The sequence below is a fragment of the Humulus lupulus genome, chromosome 7 (genome assembly GCF_963169125.1).
Source record: "Humulus lupulus chromosome 7, drHumLupu1.1, whole genome shotgun sequence".
NCBI classification, from domain to species: domain Eukaryota; kingdom Viridiplantae; phylum Streptophyta; class Magnoliopsida; order Rosales; family Cannabaceae; genus Humulus; species Humulus lupulus.
The window spans coordinates 95,511,639-95,529,005 of NC_084799.1; the positions used below are offsets into that span (position 1 = coordinate 95,511,639).

General features: G+C 36.1%; 1 protein-coding gene across 1 annotated transcript; it reads left to right on the plus strand.

Moving 5' to 3' along the window:
- Window positions 1-1,698: 1,698 nt before the first annotated feature.
- Window positions 1,699-13,304, plus strand: LOC133791991 (uncharacterized). The gene is made up of 16 exons (XM_062229900.1): window positions 1,699-1,840; window positions 3,965-4,059; window positions 8,551-8,730; window positions 8,844-8,897; window positions 8,954-9,192; window positions 9,600-9,673; window positions 9,773-9,874; window positions 10,067-10,107; window positions 10,364-10,477; window positions 10,794-10,908; window positions 11,057-11,247; window positions 11,336-11,452; window positions 12,155-12,235; window positions 12,360-12,598; window positions 12,958-12,997; window positions 13,119-13,304. Exons 1-16 carry the CDS (start codon window positions 1,699-1,701, stop codon window positions 13,302-13,304), a joined length of 2,010 nt encoding a protein of 669 aa, XP_062085884.1.
- The last annotated feature ends 4,063 nt before the right edge of the window (window positions 13,305-17,367 follow it).

Here is a 17,367-nt window from a genome sequence, read left to right on the forward strand (position 1 = left end):
TGGAGGAATAAATGAAGAAGCTCTTATCTGGAAAAGGAATTGATGATTGTGATTTCGATGAGGAGCACGAACCTTTCGCCCCAAACATTTCAGCAACTTCGTATCCTATTGGCTTCAGGATGCCGACCATGCCTGTGTTTGACAGAAACAGGAATCCATCCGAACACCTAAGGATGTTCAATACACTGATGATGGCCCAAAATGTTGGGTTTGACCTAAGATGTATTTTTTCCCCACAAATCTGACAGAACGTTCCAGACAGTGGTTCAAAAAAAGACAAAAAACATTCGATCAGCTCATGGAAGAAGTTGTCTTTCGAGATCAAGAAAGAGTTTCGAGCTTCAAAGGAAACATACTTAGAGGCTGACTCATTGGCCAACATAAAACAGCTACTTGGTGAGTCCTTAGCATATCTAAGCAGGTTCACCAACATTGCGCACGAGCTAGAGACGCTGATGATAGCTCAAAGCTCATGGCCATGAGAACGGGAATCCTGGTATGCGGCGATTTATGGCAGGAGGTCCAGCGAAAAGGAGTTAAAATTGTAGATGAGTTCTTGGCTAGGACTCAAGAATGGATAAACTTTGAGAAGGCACAATCTACAGTCGTAGGAACTAGTCAGGTCCCTATTCCGACCGCTGGAGTGGTAATAGATGTTGCAGCTACGACTCAACCTGTTACCCAGAAGAAAAAAGCGGAAAACAATAAGAGGAAAGGGAATGGTGAGGGCACCCAGAGCAGCACCAACATCGACCTGACAGAAACACGGGAACATATTTTCCTGGAAAATTCTAATCGCCTTCCATGGAAGAAACTAAAGCTATTAAGGCATCAGAGGGTGAAGAAAGATCCCTTTTTGTTTTGCCGATACCACAAGGACATCAGCCATAACACTGATTATTGTCAACAATTGAAGGATGAGATCGAAACTTTCATTTGGGCTAGACCATTGGCCCAGTACACCTAATCAATCTGCCCGATAAAATTCTCGTTCACCTTCAGAAACTCTGGTAGGCCAGCCTAGGGCTCAGATGGATCAAGAGAACCAAGTTCATCCTCCTCCAATAGCAGGAGGTGATATAACTACTATTGTGGGCATGAGCAATGGAGCCCAAAAGAGGTATATACAGGAGCAGAAAACTCACAACGATATGGAATTTATCCCAGAGCAACGGTTACCGAAACAACAGCGATTGGAAAAACAACCAATCATTTTCACGTAAGAGGACGCTAGCCACATTCAGTTCCCACACAATGACCCCCTGGTGGTAACCATTTAGCTTGCTAATCAAAGGGTATGAAGGATATTGGTTGATAATGAGAGCTAAGTAAATGTGCTTTTCAGGTCCGCCCTAGAAAAGATGTGATTATCCGTAACTGATCTTAAGGCGACTTTAATGACACTGTATGGATTTTTAGGTTAAGGAACAACAACCATACGGACAATCATATTGGTGGTCATGCTAGGAGATGATATGTGAACTGTTACTAAAATACTTTAGTTTGTCGTAATCGATTGTCTGGCTGCGTATAATGCGACTCGCACTAATTGTTTTTGAGGCCGTCACATCGATCCGACACCTGACAATGAAGTTTCCCTCAACTTTGGGTATATGCACTGTAAGAGGAGACCAGATCGCTTCCCGAGAATGCTACAACATTTCCATCAAGGAAATATCATAACCGAGGCAGCAGACAATGGTCATAGTCGAAGAAGAAGAGCAGTCTCGGGTAATGGAAGCTACGAATGGGAAGGAAGAACCTCAAGAAGGAGATTACAAGGTCGCCCAACAAGACGACATTGATCTGCAAAAAGACAAAGATAGATTTGAGCTCAAAGGTGTGGAGGAGCTTGAGGAAATTAGTATCAACCCATAAACACCTTCAAGAGTTGTATAAGTTGGGAAAAATCTTGGATCTGAAAGGAAGAAGGGGATGATCGAATTCTTGAGAAAGAACCTGGACGTCTTTTACTAGTTTCACGAAGATATAATAATGCATACTTTAAACTTGGACAAGAATGTGCCTGCAAAGTCCCAAAAATGAAGGATTTTGGGGAGAGAACGATCATAAGCTTTAGAAGAAGTACATCGCCAACTTAAATGAGAATTTATCAAGGAAGCAAAATATTTGATCTGGGTTGCTAACTCCATTCTAGTCCCGAAGCCAAACGGGAAGTGGAGAACTTGCATAGACTTCTCTGATCTCAAGAAGGCATGTCCTAAGGACTCTTTCCCATTACATAGAATTGATCAGTTGGTAGGCGCCACAGCCGGTCATGAGTTCATGTCTTTCATGGATGCATGTGTTTGGATATAACTAGATCGTGATGAACCCTGCAGACCAAGAGCATACAAGCTTCATGACTGAGCATAACGTATACTGCTACAAATTTATGCCATATGGGCTGAAGAATGTCGGTGCAACATACAAACAATTAGTCAAAAAAATGTTCATTAAAAAGATTGTCAAAAATGTGGATGTGTATGTCAATGATATGCTCATTAAATCAAAGACTGCCAGTAACCATGTGTTCGTCCTGGAAGAGTGTTTTGGCATACTAAAGAGGTACGACATGAAGTTAAATCCTCAGAAGTGCACTTTCAGAGTTTTGTCGGGAAAGTTTCTTGGGTTTATAGTCAACACAAGGGGAATAGAGGCAAATCTAGAGAGAATCATATCATTGATAGAAATGCCTTCGCCTAGGTCGCGCAAGGAAGTACAAAGTTGAACTAGAAAAGTGGCGGCCCTAAACCGCTTCATTTCAAAATCCACTGTCAAGTGTCTCCCATTTTACAACTTGCTCAGAGGAAACAAGAAGTTCGAGTGGACCAAAGAATGTGAACAGGCATTTCATGGCCTGAAAGCTCACATGGCTGAACCCCCGTACTATCAAAAATGGCATTTGTAGAATGTTTGTTTCTGTATTTGGCTGTGACGGAAAATGTGGTCAACGCTATGTTAATTCGAGTGGAAAATCAGGCGCAGAAACCAGTGTACTATGTAAGTGAAAGACTTCTCAGAGCTGAGTCTCGATATCCACTAATAGAAAAGCTTGTGTTTTGTCTTATTTTGGCTTCATGGATGCTCAGACCATACTTTTAGTCCCACACCATCCACGTCTTAATCGACCAAACTTTAAGGCAAGTTTTGCAAAAGCCTGAAACGTCGTAACGTCTACTATAGTGGGCCATCGAATTAAGCCAATTTGAGATATTGTATATCCAACGCACTGAAATCAAGAATCAAGCCCTCACTGACTTCGTGGCCTGGTGTACAAGTTTTCAGGACGAGCAGATGAGAGAATCGGTGCAGGAGTTGTGGAAAACTTCGTTGATGGATCGTTTAACAAAAACAGATCAAGAGTTGGGATAATTTTAATATCACCTGAAGGGCATTGATTCCATAAACCTCTCAGGTTTGGATTCAAAGCATCAAAAAATGATGCTGAGTATGAGGCCCTATTGGCAAGATTAAGGGTGGCTTAAGAGCTAAAAGAAAAGGCGCTCCAATGCTATAGTGATTCCCAGCTCATGGTCAATAAGATGTTGGGGGAGTATCAAGCTTGCAATATCAAGATAGCAACTTACTTAGCCAACTTTAAGGGAGAGTTGTCTGAATTCAAGTTCTTCTCTGTTGAACAAGTACCCCACGAACATAATTCCAATGTTGACGCTTTGGCCTGACTTGTTACCACCAAAAAGTGGATACACTGAACGTAGTTCCGATGGAGTTCTTGGAAAAATCAAGCATAATAGCAAAAATGGTTGAGGCGAGAATGATTGACATAAAACTGACCTGGATAAACCCAATAGTTGAGTTCCTCACAACCGATAAGTTATTTGACGATTGAAATGGTGCAAGAAACTTTCTATATCAAGCTCTGCAGTATGTTATGGTTGAGGGGACTCTATATCGACGAGGGCATTCACTACCCCTCCTACTGTGTGTTTTGCTGATGAAGTGCAGATTATCTTGCAAGAAATACACGAAGACTTCTATGGAGACCATGCTGGGGAAAAACCTAGCTCTGATGGTATTGAGACAGGACTCGATCTTGTACGTGCAGCAATGTGACAAATGCTAATGTTATTCCATAATTACCCAAGCAGCTCGTTCAGCTAACCATGATCTCATCCCCTTGGTCGTTTGCAGTATAGGGATCGACTTGATTGGTTCTTTGCTAACAGTAAAAGGAGGAGTTTGTTATGCTGTTTTCTCCATCGACTACTTCAGGAAGTGGGTTGTAGTGTCTCAGAATTTTACTTAGCTAGATAGTAGTAGTAGTTGTAGCTAGTAGTAGCTTGTAGTATGTTAGTTTCCGTGGATTTTTTTTCAAGCTGGGACTTATTTGGAAACTCATAGCAACAGTTATGGATTTTATAAGTTTAACCTATAGTTTAGAAATATTAATTATAACATAAGGTTTGATTAATATTGCTGGTCCTAAAAATATTTTTTATTATAACCTAAGGTTTAGATAGAATTAATAAGAGCGAGACACTTGTCACAAGCATGTTTATTAAGGATTTAAGTATTTTTGATGAATAGTTTAATTAAAAGAAAGATCTAGAAGCTCTAGAACCTTCCAGCAGCTGTTAGGATCACATTTTTACTCAGTCAAAGCTGTTTAATCAATTCAAAATATGTTGAAAAAGGACAAATACGTGTTTGATATATCAACGTATGCCGATATATCGTAACTATAGGGGCCGGTATATCGCCCCTAGGAGACATTTTTGAATTACTTTAGGATTTAAATCTAAAACTAGCCTTAACCACTTGGACTTGCTCTTGAACGATTTTGACCGAGTTCTGGGCATCTGTTGAACGAAATTCAAATCTTTTTCATTTTATATTCATTTTAAAAGGGGTTAGTTTCACTCCTTGAACTCTATAAATAGGACCTAGAACTCAGTCATTTCACTAATCTTTCAAGCATTGTTCAGAGCCTCCAAGCTGCTAAGGTTACTATAGAGAGAAACACTGGGTTTTGGGTTAAAAAATTTTCCAATCTATGCTTTTCTAAACACTTGGGAAGTAAGATAGAGTGTTATTTCGGTATCGAGGTGTAGATCAAGGTCATAGTTCATCTAAGGTATTCTTATCCTTAAGTTCAATTTTTCATAGTTCTTTAGTTTTCTTTTGTTGTCATTCAGATTCTAACTCTTTGTTATGATTCTTGGTTAGGTGTTTAAGTTCTTTGAAACTTAAGGTATTTTGCTAAGTTTCTATCTTGATGGTTTAGTTCTCTTTTTCATCTCCATTTCTTTAGAAAACTCATGGTTTTTACTATTGGTTTTAGGAGTGTTCCAATCTCGTTTTCGTCTCCATATCCCGATTTTTTGGTAACGAAAATATGTTAGATTATATGTGTTTATAAGTTTATGTTATGATATGATATGTGATATGATATATGTTTTGTAGTCACTTGGGCTTATGACTTGCTTAGATAGAAAGCGCCAAGAACTTTTATCATTTTTCATGGTTTAGAGTTATGATTTACCCTACCTCGATTAGTAGATAGAGGACCTATATGGGTTATCATATACTATAGTTGTGATCTAACCTACCTCAATTAGTAGATTGAGGACCTAGATGGTTTTATCACATGCCAAGTTAATGAGTTAATGGCCTTAAATATTGTATTCCTATATGATATATGTTTTTATAGTCATATGTTTTATAGTATATGCTTTATGATATAGTCTTATGTTTTATGATTTATGACATATATATTTCTAGTAGATTTTCCTTGATGGGCATTAGGCTCATTCCTTTCTTTTTAGATGGTGCAGGAAAATGAACTTGGAAGGGGGGTTAGATTTGTGGCAGCTTGGCATGTGTAATTAGGACGGATGGATTGAATTGACTGCTGGAAGATCAAGGATGACGTCTTTTAATTTATGTTTTTATGCATTTCCGCACTTAGTATTTAAAACAATTTAAACTTTATGTTTTATGTTTTATGTAAGCAATGGGATCCCATACCTTATTTTTTATTGAGTATACTATTTTGGGTTTTAAACAAAGTTATGTTATTCCTTATGTATGTGTTCCAAAATAGTAGCTATGTCTAGTAGTTTTTAAGGGTCTGAGCTATAGAATTAGTTGGGGCATTATAGTTGGTAACCGGTTCTATTTGTGAAGAAGAAGGATGGAAGTATGTGGATGGGTATAGATTACTGCGAGCTGAACAAGGTGACAATTAAGAATAAGTACCCGTTACCTCGGATCGACGACTTGTTTGATCAACTCCTAAGAGCAACGGTGTTTTCTAAGATTGATCTACGGTCCGGGTATCATCAGCTCAAGGTATGGGAAGAAGATATTCCAAAGACAACTTTTAGAACTCAATATGGACATTATGAGTTTCTGGATATGTCTTTTGGTCTTACCAACACTTCAGCCACATTTATGGATTTAATGAATCGGGTCTTCATGGATTACTTGGACAAATTCGTCGTAGTGTTCATTGACGATATTTTGGTGTACTCCAAGGACGAAGTCGAGCACAAGAAACATTTAAGAATGACCATGCTACGATTGAAGGAGCATCAACTTTACGCCAAGTTCAAGAAGTGCGAATTTTGGCTTTCGCAAGTAGCGTTCCTCGGCCATATAGTATCCGAAGACGGAGTTGCTATAGACCCAACTAAGGTAGAGGCTGTGAAGGATTGGCCAAGACCTAAGAATGCGTTAGAAGTTAGAAGTTTTCTCAGGTTAGCAGGCTATTATCGGCGGTTTGTAGAAGGCTTTTCTAAGATAGCCACTCCGCTTACTAACCTGACCTGGAAACAGCGAAAGTTCTAATGGACGGATAGATGTGAAGAGAGCTTCCAGTTGCTCAAAGATAAGCTATGCTCAGCACCAGTACTTTGTGTACCGACACCCAATTACAAGTTTGTAGTATACTATGATGCGTCGAAGGAAGGTTTGGGTTGTATGCTGATGCAAAATGAAAAAGTGATAGCCTACGCCTCAAGGAAGCAGTGGTCTTCGCATTGAAAATCTGGCGCCACTATCTTTATGGAGAACGGTGCGAGATTTATACAGACCACAAGAGCTTAAAATATTTCTTCACACAGAAAGAGGTCAACATATGGCACTACAGGTGGTTAGAAATAGTAAATGATTATAACTGTGAAATCCTATACCACCTAGGAAAAGCAAACGTAGTTGCTGATGCGCTAAGCAGGAAGAGTTACAAAAATCGAGCTGCGTTATACGGAATAGAAAAGTCGCTACAGCAAAAGCTGATCAATGCCAGAATAAAAGTAGTTATTGTTCAACTGGCTAACTTTTCCATCCAATCAAATCTATTAGAAGATATATGGATCTGGCAAGGGCATGATGACACATTAGTAACACATATTGCTGCAGTCAAAGAAGGAAAGGGAAAAAATTTCTCTATATCAGGACAGGGATTCTTGAGATATAAGGGACGGGTATGCGTGCCGAATGACCATTGGATTAAGATGAAGATTTTAGAAGAGGCACATACTACCCCATACTCAGTTCACCTAAGGTCAACCAAGATGACTCATGACCTTAAGGCACTATATTGGTGGCTAGGAATGAAGAAAGACGTACCAGAATATGTGTCCAAATGCTTAGTATGTCAGCAAGTGAAAGCGGAACATCAGCGACCTGCAGGCTTATTTCAACTGTTTAGTATTCTAGAATAGAAGTGGGAAGATATATCCATGGACTTCATGACAGGATTACCATGAAAAAATAAGCAGCACGACTCGGCTTGCGTAGTATTAGATAGAATAACCAAGTCAGCTCACTTCCTGCCTGTCAAGACTACGTACACAGCAGACCAGTACACATACATTAATGTTCAAGAAATAGTATGACTACATGGAATCCCTAAGACCATAGTATCTGATAGAGGATCGGTGTTTACATAGAGATTTTGGGGAAGCATGCAGCAAACCTTGGGTACCAAGTTAAGTCTTAGTACGACATTTCATCCTCAGACTGACGGTCAGTCCAAGTGTACCATAAAGATTTTAGAAGATATGTTGCGCAATTGTGTACTAGACTTTGGAGGATCGTGGAGTAAGTATTGCCACTAATAGAGTTCACCTACAACAATAGCTACCAGTCAACGATTGGTTTTGCACCCTATGAGTTACTTTTTGGAAGGAAGTGCCGATCACCGTTACATTGGGACAAGGCAGGAGAAAGACATCTTCTTGGACCCGAAGTTGTTAGAGAGGTTGAAGATGCCACTACACCAAATACCCATTTCCATAACAAATGAATATAATACTAATAAAAAAGTATTATGGTAGTGTATTATATTGGGCAACACGTGAATGGGATATAAAATGAGTTATAGTGTTGGTGGGTGAATGAATTTATTTAGAGGGAAACTAAAAATATATCTTTATTAATATTCTACTTCTCTCTCGTGTTCTCCTCTATCTTGGCCAAATCACTCTCCTCCATCTTTGCCCAAATCACTCTCAGTGTAGAGCTCAACAAACGTGCAGTGGCGATGGTTAATCGGAGAATGGCGTGGTCGATTTGACGAGTCAGGTACACTTGATAGAGAAGGAAGATGCGGAGAGGTCCAAGAGGGAGAGGAAGGAGTTCGAGGAGAGGGAGAAGGCCTGGCTCGAGGCCATGGAGATGAAAAGGAAGAAGATGGAAGAAGAAGAAGAAGAATATGGGGAACAACGAAAGAAGGCACTGGACAAAGAATCTCGGAAACAGCAAGTACTCTCTTCTTTTCTTTACTTTCTCGGAGTATTTTGGTTTTAACAGCTGTTTGGTTGCTGGAAAAGAATGAAAAACTAACCAAATTATCACTTCTTTTTGAAATTTTCTAGTTGGAAATTGCTGGATGCTCAACATACATGGGTGAACAAGAGTATGAATCTACGGCAATGTAGGGCTAAATGTCTGAGCAATTGTTCCTGTACGGCTTATACAAACTCAGATATTAGAGTTGAAGGCAGTGGCTGCGTCGTCTGGTTTGGAGATCTTTATGATATTCGACAATTTCCTTCCAGTGGACAAGATCTATTTGTTCGACTGTCAAAGAGTGAAAGAACTTAATTATCTTGTACTCAAATGCCTAGCAGAACGCACCCTTGCTGATCGATATCAGGTTATGATGTCAGGAGGTGATGGTTACGATTCAAGGAGTAAGTCTCTGTTGCTTTTAGCGGTTATGATGTGTTTTTCTTGTATAAGTTTTATCTGTTCTTGAAACTTGATTGTTACATTTCATAGGAAACATCTAAATGAAGACTACAGTCTTTTTTAATGTTTACTCTCATTTCCTCTATTATACATGTTCATTTGAAGCTTATATCTCTTTGCAATGCTATGAACACCCATTATTTGGTCATTATTTTGGAGTTTTGAGATTTTGGAATAATCAATGAATCTTAATGACTGACAACAATAAATTGTGAAAGTGAGAGAAATTAGGAACTGCTGCAGGAGAACCTGCTTATTAGTAAACTCCTTTCTTTTGGACCTTTTATGTTTCCATAGTTGTATTGTATTTGTATTAACACTTATTGACTTGTATGATAATCCTAGATGTCTCCTGGTGGTTTCTTGCAATGATTGTGTAGTTTCAGATTGGATGCGTATGATTTACCTATAGCTATGGAAAGGGGAGTTTGCGTAATCACAAACATGGGTGCAAGTAAGAGCAAAAAATGAAATTCTATGCAATAAGCAAACTTGGTTTTTTTAATTAGTCTTATAGATAAATGTTCTTACTATTGTTTCCTTTTCTGGGCAGTGGATCCATCTGGTGCGCAGGAAAAAGTTGTAGAAATAGCTAGCAGCCTGGGACTGAATGTATCTGTTGGTGTTGCTTATGAGGTTTCTGTTGGCAAAGCAAGTATTTCAAGTCACTTTTAGGAGGTACTTGGTGAATTTCAGATAATACGTTGAAGACTTTATGAACACCAAGTGCTACACAACATTCAATTAAATCAAGGAATGTTTTATGATTTAATTATGTCTTTATTTTAATTGGATAACAATAAGTACTATATATCTTAACAAAATTTACATTTTGTTGTCTATGTAGGTTCGAGATCACCTCATGAGAAATCACATAGCATGGAAGGTGTAAGGTTCTACTACCTCTAATTGTAACTTTGATTGGTAAATAATATTTGCATCTCTAAAGTTTGATATAATTGTGCCTGTTTCTTTCACAGCAAAATGTTAGTTGTACCAGTTTGTGGTACCCTTTTGCAAATTGGTCATGAAATATCTATTTGCTGTAAATTAAGGTTGTGACCCATTAGCAATTTATAGTATTGTTAACTTTATGTGGTCTTTTGAGATGTTGGACCTTACCTTTTTAGTATGATTGATGAAGGGTATTAGCACATATCTTGGAGCAGCTCCCATTGTTGAATGTTTGGAAAAGCACCAACCTAATGTAGTAATAGCTTATCGTGTTGCAGATGCTGCCTTATTTTTGGCGCCAATGGTATGCATTTTGTTTATTCTCATACAAAATTAATTACTCTTAAGATATTTCCAAGTTTGCCAAGTAAAAAAAAAGGTTTACTTTATAAAAATATAAAAATCAGCAATGTTTCTTCCTTTCTTATCCATCTGTGTAAAACTGTTATTGGAAAGGTTGTAATATTGGGTAGTGAGGTCATTGAATGGGTAATTTTACCTAAAAGTTTCATCACATCTCTTGATTGTGAGCAACATAACTAGAATTTTGCTTTACTAATTGTGTCATGGTTTGATTTAGACAGGATAATCTCTAAAGGATTCTTCTGTTGTATGAATAGATATATGAACTGGGTTGGAACTGGGACAATTTAGAACTTCTAGCACAGGGGTCTCTGGCTGGCCATCTTCGGGAGTGTGGTTGTCAACTTACTGGGAGATACTTCATGCATCCAGGTGACTTGTAAATTTAGTTTACTCAACGTTAAAAAAAAGGGGCATTGAAGGCAAAAGTGTAGCTTCTTCTTTTTTGTTATTGTTTATACAACAACGCTCTTATATAAATATATATATGGTCATAGTGCTATGTATTTGTTTCTTTTAGGTGACAAATATCGGGACATGTCTATGTCTCAGCTCCTTGATTTGTCACATCCTTATGCTGAAATAAGTTCTGATGGAAGAGTATGCGTAGCAAAGGCAGAACATAGTGGTGGGGTCTTAAATTTAAGTACTTGTGCTCAAAAACTTCTATACGAAATTGGGGACCCCAGTAGCTATGTCACCCCTGATGTGGTAAGTTTGTGTTCGTATAGCTCTATTCCGAATGAAATGGGAGAACAATAATTGACTGAGATCGTTATCTATTTGTCCTTAAATGCAGATTATTGATCTTCAGAATGTTTCATTCTCTCCCTTGTTAAGTTGCAAGGTTCTTTGTGTTGGAGCAAAATCCTCTGCTGGTTCGATCCCTAAAAAACTTCTGCAATTGATTCCAAAGGTGATGCTTTTAATGTTTCTGGCTAATTCATTATGTAATACATAAGCAAAAAATGGAGGTTTATTCTCTCCATGTACCATGCTTGTGCTTGAAAGTTTTATTTGGAGCTCTGGTGCATATTTAATCAATAAAGGGAGCTCATCTTTCTATTGCTACCATTGAAATACCTTGATTTCAATAGTCTATGCAAATATGGGAGCCACTCTTATCTTTTATCACTTGCTTTGGTCAAAGACTGCTCATAAGTTCCAAGATCGTTATCCTTTGGTGGTACTAAGAGCCTGTGTTCTTATAAAATAAGGACTGTTGGTGTCAGTCAATGCAATCGATTCTTGGTTAATTTAGCACTAATACCATATCCAGTGCAATTAGTTACATTTATTGCATCATTGGCCTACATGTTTGGAATGTCTCTGTGCTTGTTTAAATTTAAGTCATTTGAAGTGCTCAAGCTATTGTTTTTTTTTACCATCTTAGCTAGCGTCATATTCCCTAAGATTATGCTATCAGGAAGGAGTTAACCTTTTATCATAGTATTTGCCTTCACTATTTAAGCATATATTTCTCCCGTGACATGTGATCTTCCCCTCTCCTTTCTTTCCGTCAACAGTTAACATTAACCATATTTTTGCTCTGTATTGAAAACCCTTTTTTGTTCCTTGGTCTGTGGTTATACTAATGTGTTGTTGTCAAATTTTTCAGGACTGTGGTTGGGAAGGATGGGGTGAGATATCTTATGGAGGATATGAATGTGTTAAACGTGCAAAGACTACAAAATTCCTGGTGGATAAGTTTTAAGATTTTTCCATGGCTATTTATTTATTATATAATAAGACTATTCAAATGAGGGAAAAAATGAATTTTTGAGTGTTTGCATTGTATTAATCTATTTTTTATGTTTTATTAGGTCAGATCATGGTTGGAAGAAATATTGCCTGGCATCAACAGTTCTGTATTTTCTTATATAATTGGCGTCGATAGTCTGAAAGCAACTAGCATTGGTGATGACGCTTCATCTTCAGCCGCTAGTAATGATGTAAGGTTGCGTATGGATGGATTATTTGAGCTGAAAGAACATGGAGTCCAATTTACTAGAGACGTTACAACATTATATACCAATGGACCAGCTGGTGGTGGTGGTATCAGGTCATGTTCTTATCAGCTTCTGAACCTATTTTCTAATTTACTAGCGTTTTAATGAGCTTACACATTCCTTGGTGGTTATAGATTCATCTCTAGATGCAATAAATCTTTGGTTCTTTATTTTCATAATAATTGGTTTCCTGTGCTCAAAACCGAATGAGAAGTTGTAGATTGAATTGCTGTTAGAGCTCATGAAGTTAGTTATTTAATGATTAGTGGTGCCTTCCTAAATATACAATCAAAGATATATTTAATAGAGATTGACCTTGCTGTATTCACCTTTATATTATGCATTTTCTATTCCCCGATTGTTGTGATTGATCTATTTCCACTGATTATTTTTTTTTCTATACTGACTGCAGTGTTGGACACAAGAGAGAGGTCATTCTTGAAAAACAACTGGTACTCTCTATGTTATATCATCTATCTCACCATCAATTTCCAAAATTAGTGTTTAATCTCTCCTCTTTGCACACCACAATATGAACTTTTGAGTTGTGTTTCTCTGTTTTTGGCCATTCAGCTCAATCGGGAACATGTTGCTTGGAAGACATCCATAAAGAGCACTGTAACAAAATCAAATCCTCCAAGAATTAGCCATGAAAACCTCATTAAAACTCCAGTTTCTCAAGGATCAGTAGAAGATGTTTCATTTTTTGAAAGTGACATCTCTCCTGCGCACTGTAACTTGTGGGATGAGTTTAATTGACTTTTACATTTGTAAGTGGAGAGCATTTTATGGTAAGAGTCTCTTCCCTTACTTCATTCATCTATTAATGTAATATTTTAGCTGAGTAATATTTTGACCTTGCAAATCCAAGAAGTATATGGTCTATAAAGAAATTGACAAGGTTTTATTCTAACAAAGTAACAATTGCCATTCAGGGTGAGCCAACATTCATGGTATAACATTAAAATTCATTTCAAACCAAATAGAACTTAAAGAAAATACTGATTTTGAAGACACGTACAATATAGATATTTTTAAGCATACCTGGAAATTTTGAACAGAATAGATGCATTGTTCTTGTGAATATATTTTAGAATCGACCATAAGACATGGTTTGTGTGAATTGGATGGGAATTTCTTAACATGCACATACAAAACATTTTTCTTGATATGTGTATATAACTGGTGTTATCATGTCATTTGTTGTTGCTTTATTGGTATTCTATAAATGTGAAAGAGATCAATGCTCTAAATCTGAGTTTGAATGTTTGCTATTTGTGTACTATATAGGTTTATTCATTTTTTTTCTTTCACTTTTGTCTGCTACCTTGTTTATAATATATGGTCAAATTTGTTAAAATTCCATTTAGATAGATAGCCATGTAGAGTATTTGTGGAATACAGAAGTAATACTCGGTCATTAATAACTCTACATGATACCATTGAATATAACTAATAAAGGTAATATATATATAAATGGTTATTAATTCTCATGCATGTTTTGCTCAAGCAAAAAGAAAAAAAAAAGAAAGAAAAACAAGAGCAAATTGAGTTTGATGAAGCAAAACAAAAGAGCTGAAAAATGAGTAGCAGATCCCTCTATTAATCATAGACCAATAAGGACTCTACTCCTAGCAAAACCTCAAGGACTGGCACTGTTTTTGTAGCCTGATCTGATCTTTATTACAAACTTTGTATTTAATAATCACAATTTTTGAGCTTTTTTTTAGGAGAAGATAAGAAATGAATTTTCCCATGTTGAGAATGGTCATTTGGGGTCATTGTGATTAAAGAGTGTTGATCAATCTAATCTGTAAAGGAAATAATCAATAAATAATGATACACATTCCATACAAATAAATAAGTATATAAATTAACAAGGTTTTTATTTTTATTTTTATCATTTTTCTAGTAAATCAGTCTTTAGTGTTTTTGATTCCCATCTTTTCAGTATAATGAAAAAAATAAGTTGGGGAAGCACCCACTTGTGTTTGTTGGTCAATCTATGAGAAGCAATTTGGAATTTGTAACTTGGTCTAAAAATGAAGTGCCAGATTAGTATATTATCTTTTTCTTTTTAATGAATATGCATCATATTGGTACTCATAGGAATAACAACAAGATTTTTGCTCACAATTCTCTTTTCTTTATTCACTGTTCTGAAATTATAATGTAAACTAGTTAATACACCTTGCAAGGTACTTAGGAATAACAAAATCTCTGATTCAATTCCACCAAATATTGGAGAATACCAAAACTTGACTCAGTTGTAAGTTTTGATTATACCAATGGAGCTAACTTTTTAAGCTGTTCTTTTTTACTCCAATAGTTGGTATATTGTAATTTCACTTTAGAGCATTTTTGTTGAACTATATATATATATATAAAGTGAAAGAAAGTTCTGCATTTGGGAAAAACAGAGAACATAGCATAATGTATTGTATATGGTGTTGCACAGGAGGCATTGAAGTGTTTCTAGGTTCAAAATGTGGTTAATTATTTGGATTTTTTTGTCTTTCTGTTTTGAACTAACACTACCAATTTTAATTCTAGAACTTCTATTTTTTTCTCTTGCATAATTTCCCAAGCAAATGATTAGATTCTATTGAGGGGTTTTTATTGGTTCTGTGGCACCCACTATTTTAATTTATTGAGTCATACCAAATACCTGATAGTACTTCATGTTTATGATTTTCTCCATTTGATTTCTATACCAAATACCACTGGACTTGCTTACCTCAACCAGGTGAAAGGAGGGTGTGAATTCATATATCTCAGCTTGAATTGAAATTGGTCCATTTCTGCCTTTCATCCCTCCATTTTCAGGGACCCCCTATCCTTTTCTGTTTGATGATATTTGAAAGAAAGTGGTGATTTGGTGGCTGTTAAAGTGAAAATGTTAATTTCCATAACATTTTTCTTGAAGTAATTTGTGATGCTAGATAATAACAATAAAATATTTCCTTGTTTATTTTTGCAGATGTGACAAGAGAAATATAAAAGGATACTTAATTTTGAAGGCTTTGTTTTGGGCAACTGTAGAATATTTTGTGCTGAAAGTAGTAGAATATGGTGAATATTTAAGACTACTTGAATACTTAAAGAAAATTTTGTTGTTGATGATAGTGTTGAATGTTTTAAACTAATTTGTGGATTTGTTAATACAATGTTGAATGTTTTAAACTAATTTGTGGATTGTTAATACAATGTTGAATGTTTTTACTTTTTGTTATTTGAAAATAAAGTTCATTTGATGATGCTAGTATATATTAGAAAGATAATTTTAATTATATAAATAAAAAATAAAAATATAATAGAATAAATTAGTGTTATATAAATGAATATATAATGAGAATTTAAATTTATCTAAATATTAAAATAATATGAAAAATGTGTTATACTATCTATTACAATAACACTTTTTATAAGTAAAGAATTTTGTTATGCAAACTTCATTATATAACACAAAAAATGTGTTATACTAAAGTGTAGTATAACACAAATTTATAAGTATTGAAATGTGTAATATAATCGACTATAAATAATATAATTAAACACTTATCTATTTATTAAAAAAACACAGAAAGTGTGTTATCGTTGACAGTATAATAACACATCTGTATAACAATGATAAAGTGTTATGTAAAGTACCCTAACCTACGATAACATAGTCAGTCTTAACACATCAAAAAGTGTTATGGTATGTTTTGATAACACATTTTTGGTTTTATTAAAAGCATTTTTTCTTGTAGTGTGCAGTGGCGTTGATTAGAAAGCGTATGCTCGCTGCACAGAGCTGACAGAAAAGTTATGTGGATGCCAAGCGACGAGATGTGGAATTCAAAGTCAAAGATCAAGTCTTCTTAAAGATATCTCCTCTGAAAGGTGTGAAGCTATTTGTGTAGAAAGGAAAACTTAGTCCCCGGTTTATAGGTAATTTTGAGATATTTGACAAGGTGGGAACAGTTGCATATAGATTAGCCCTACCGCCAGCTCTAGCAGATAGCCACAATGTGTTTCACATCTTGATGTTGCGTAGATATATGTCAGACCCATCTCACATCCTCAAGTACGATACGATAGCACTTCAGAAGACTTGAGTCACAAGGAACATCCAGTTAGCATCCTAGATAGAGGGATGAAGGAATTACGGTCTAAGAATATTCCGATAGTCAAGGTCCTATGGAGTAATAGTTCAGAATGGGAGGCAATGTGGGAGTTGGAGGAAGACATCTTAGCATGGTATTTGGAATTGTTTGGTAAGTAAATTTCGGGGGCCAAATTCTTTTAAGAAGAGGAGAATTGTAGTGTCTCGGAATTTTACTTAGCTTGATAGTAGTACTAGTAGTAGTAGCTAGTAGTAGCTTGTAGTATGTTAGTTTCCGTGGATTTTAGTTCAAGCCGGGTCTTAGTTGGAAACTCATAACAATAGTTATGGATTTTATAAGTTTAACTTATAGTTTAGTAATATTAATTATAATATAAGGTTTGATTAATATTGCTGGTCCTAAAAATATTTTTTATTATAACCTAAGGTTTAGATAGAATTAATAAGAGCGAGACCCTTGTCACAAGCATGTTTATTAAGGATTTAAGTATTTTTTATGAATAGTTTAATTAAAAGAAAGATCTAGAAGCTCTAGAACCTTCCAGTAGCTGTTAGGATCACATTTCTACTCAGTCAAAGTTGTTTAATCTATACAAAATATGCTGAAAAAGTGCAAATACGTGTTTGGTATATCAACGTATGCCGATATATCGCAGCTATAGGGGTCGATATGTCATCCCTGGGAGACAGTTTTGAATTACTTGAGGATTTAAA

Bases quoted from the DNA above. Each gene is read 5' to 3' on its own strand.
- LOC133791991 (XM_062229900.1), top strand. From the start codon at position 1,699: ATGGTCATAGTCGAAGAAGAAGAGCAGTCTCGGGTAATGGAAGCTACG. The intron at 1,841-3,964 runs GTGTGGAGGAGC...TTGCTGATGAAG, and splicing joins AGATAGATTTGAGCTCAAAG to TGCAGATTATCTTGCAAGAA. The intron at 10,909-11,056 runs GTGACTTGTAAA...TGTTTCTTTTAG, and splicing joins GAGATACTTCATGCATCCAG to GTGACAAATATCGGGACATG.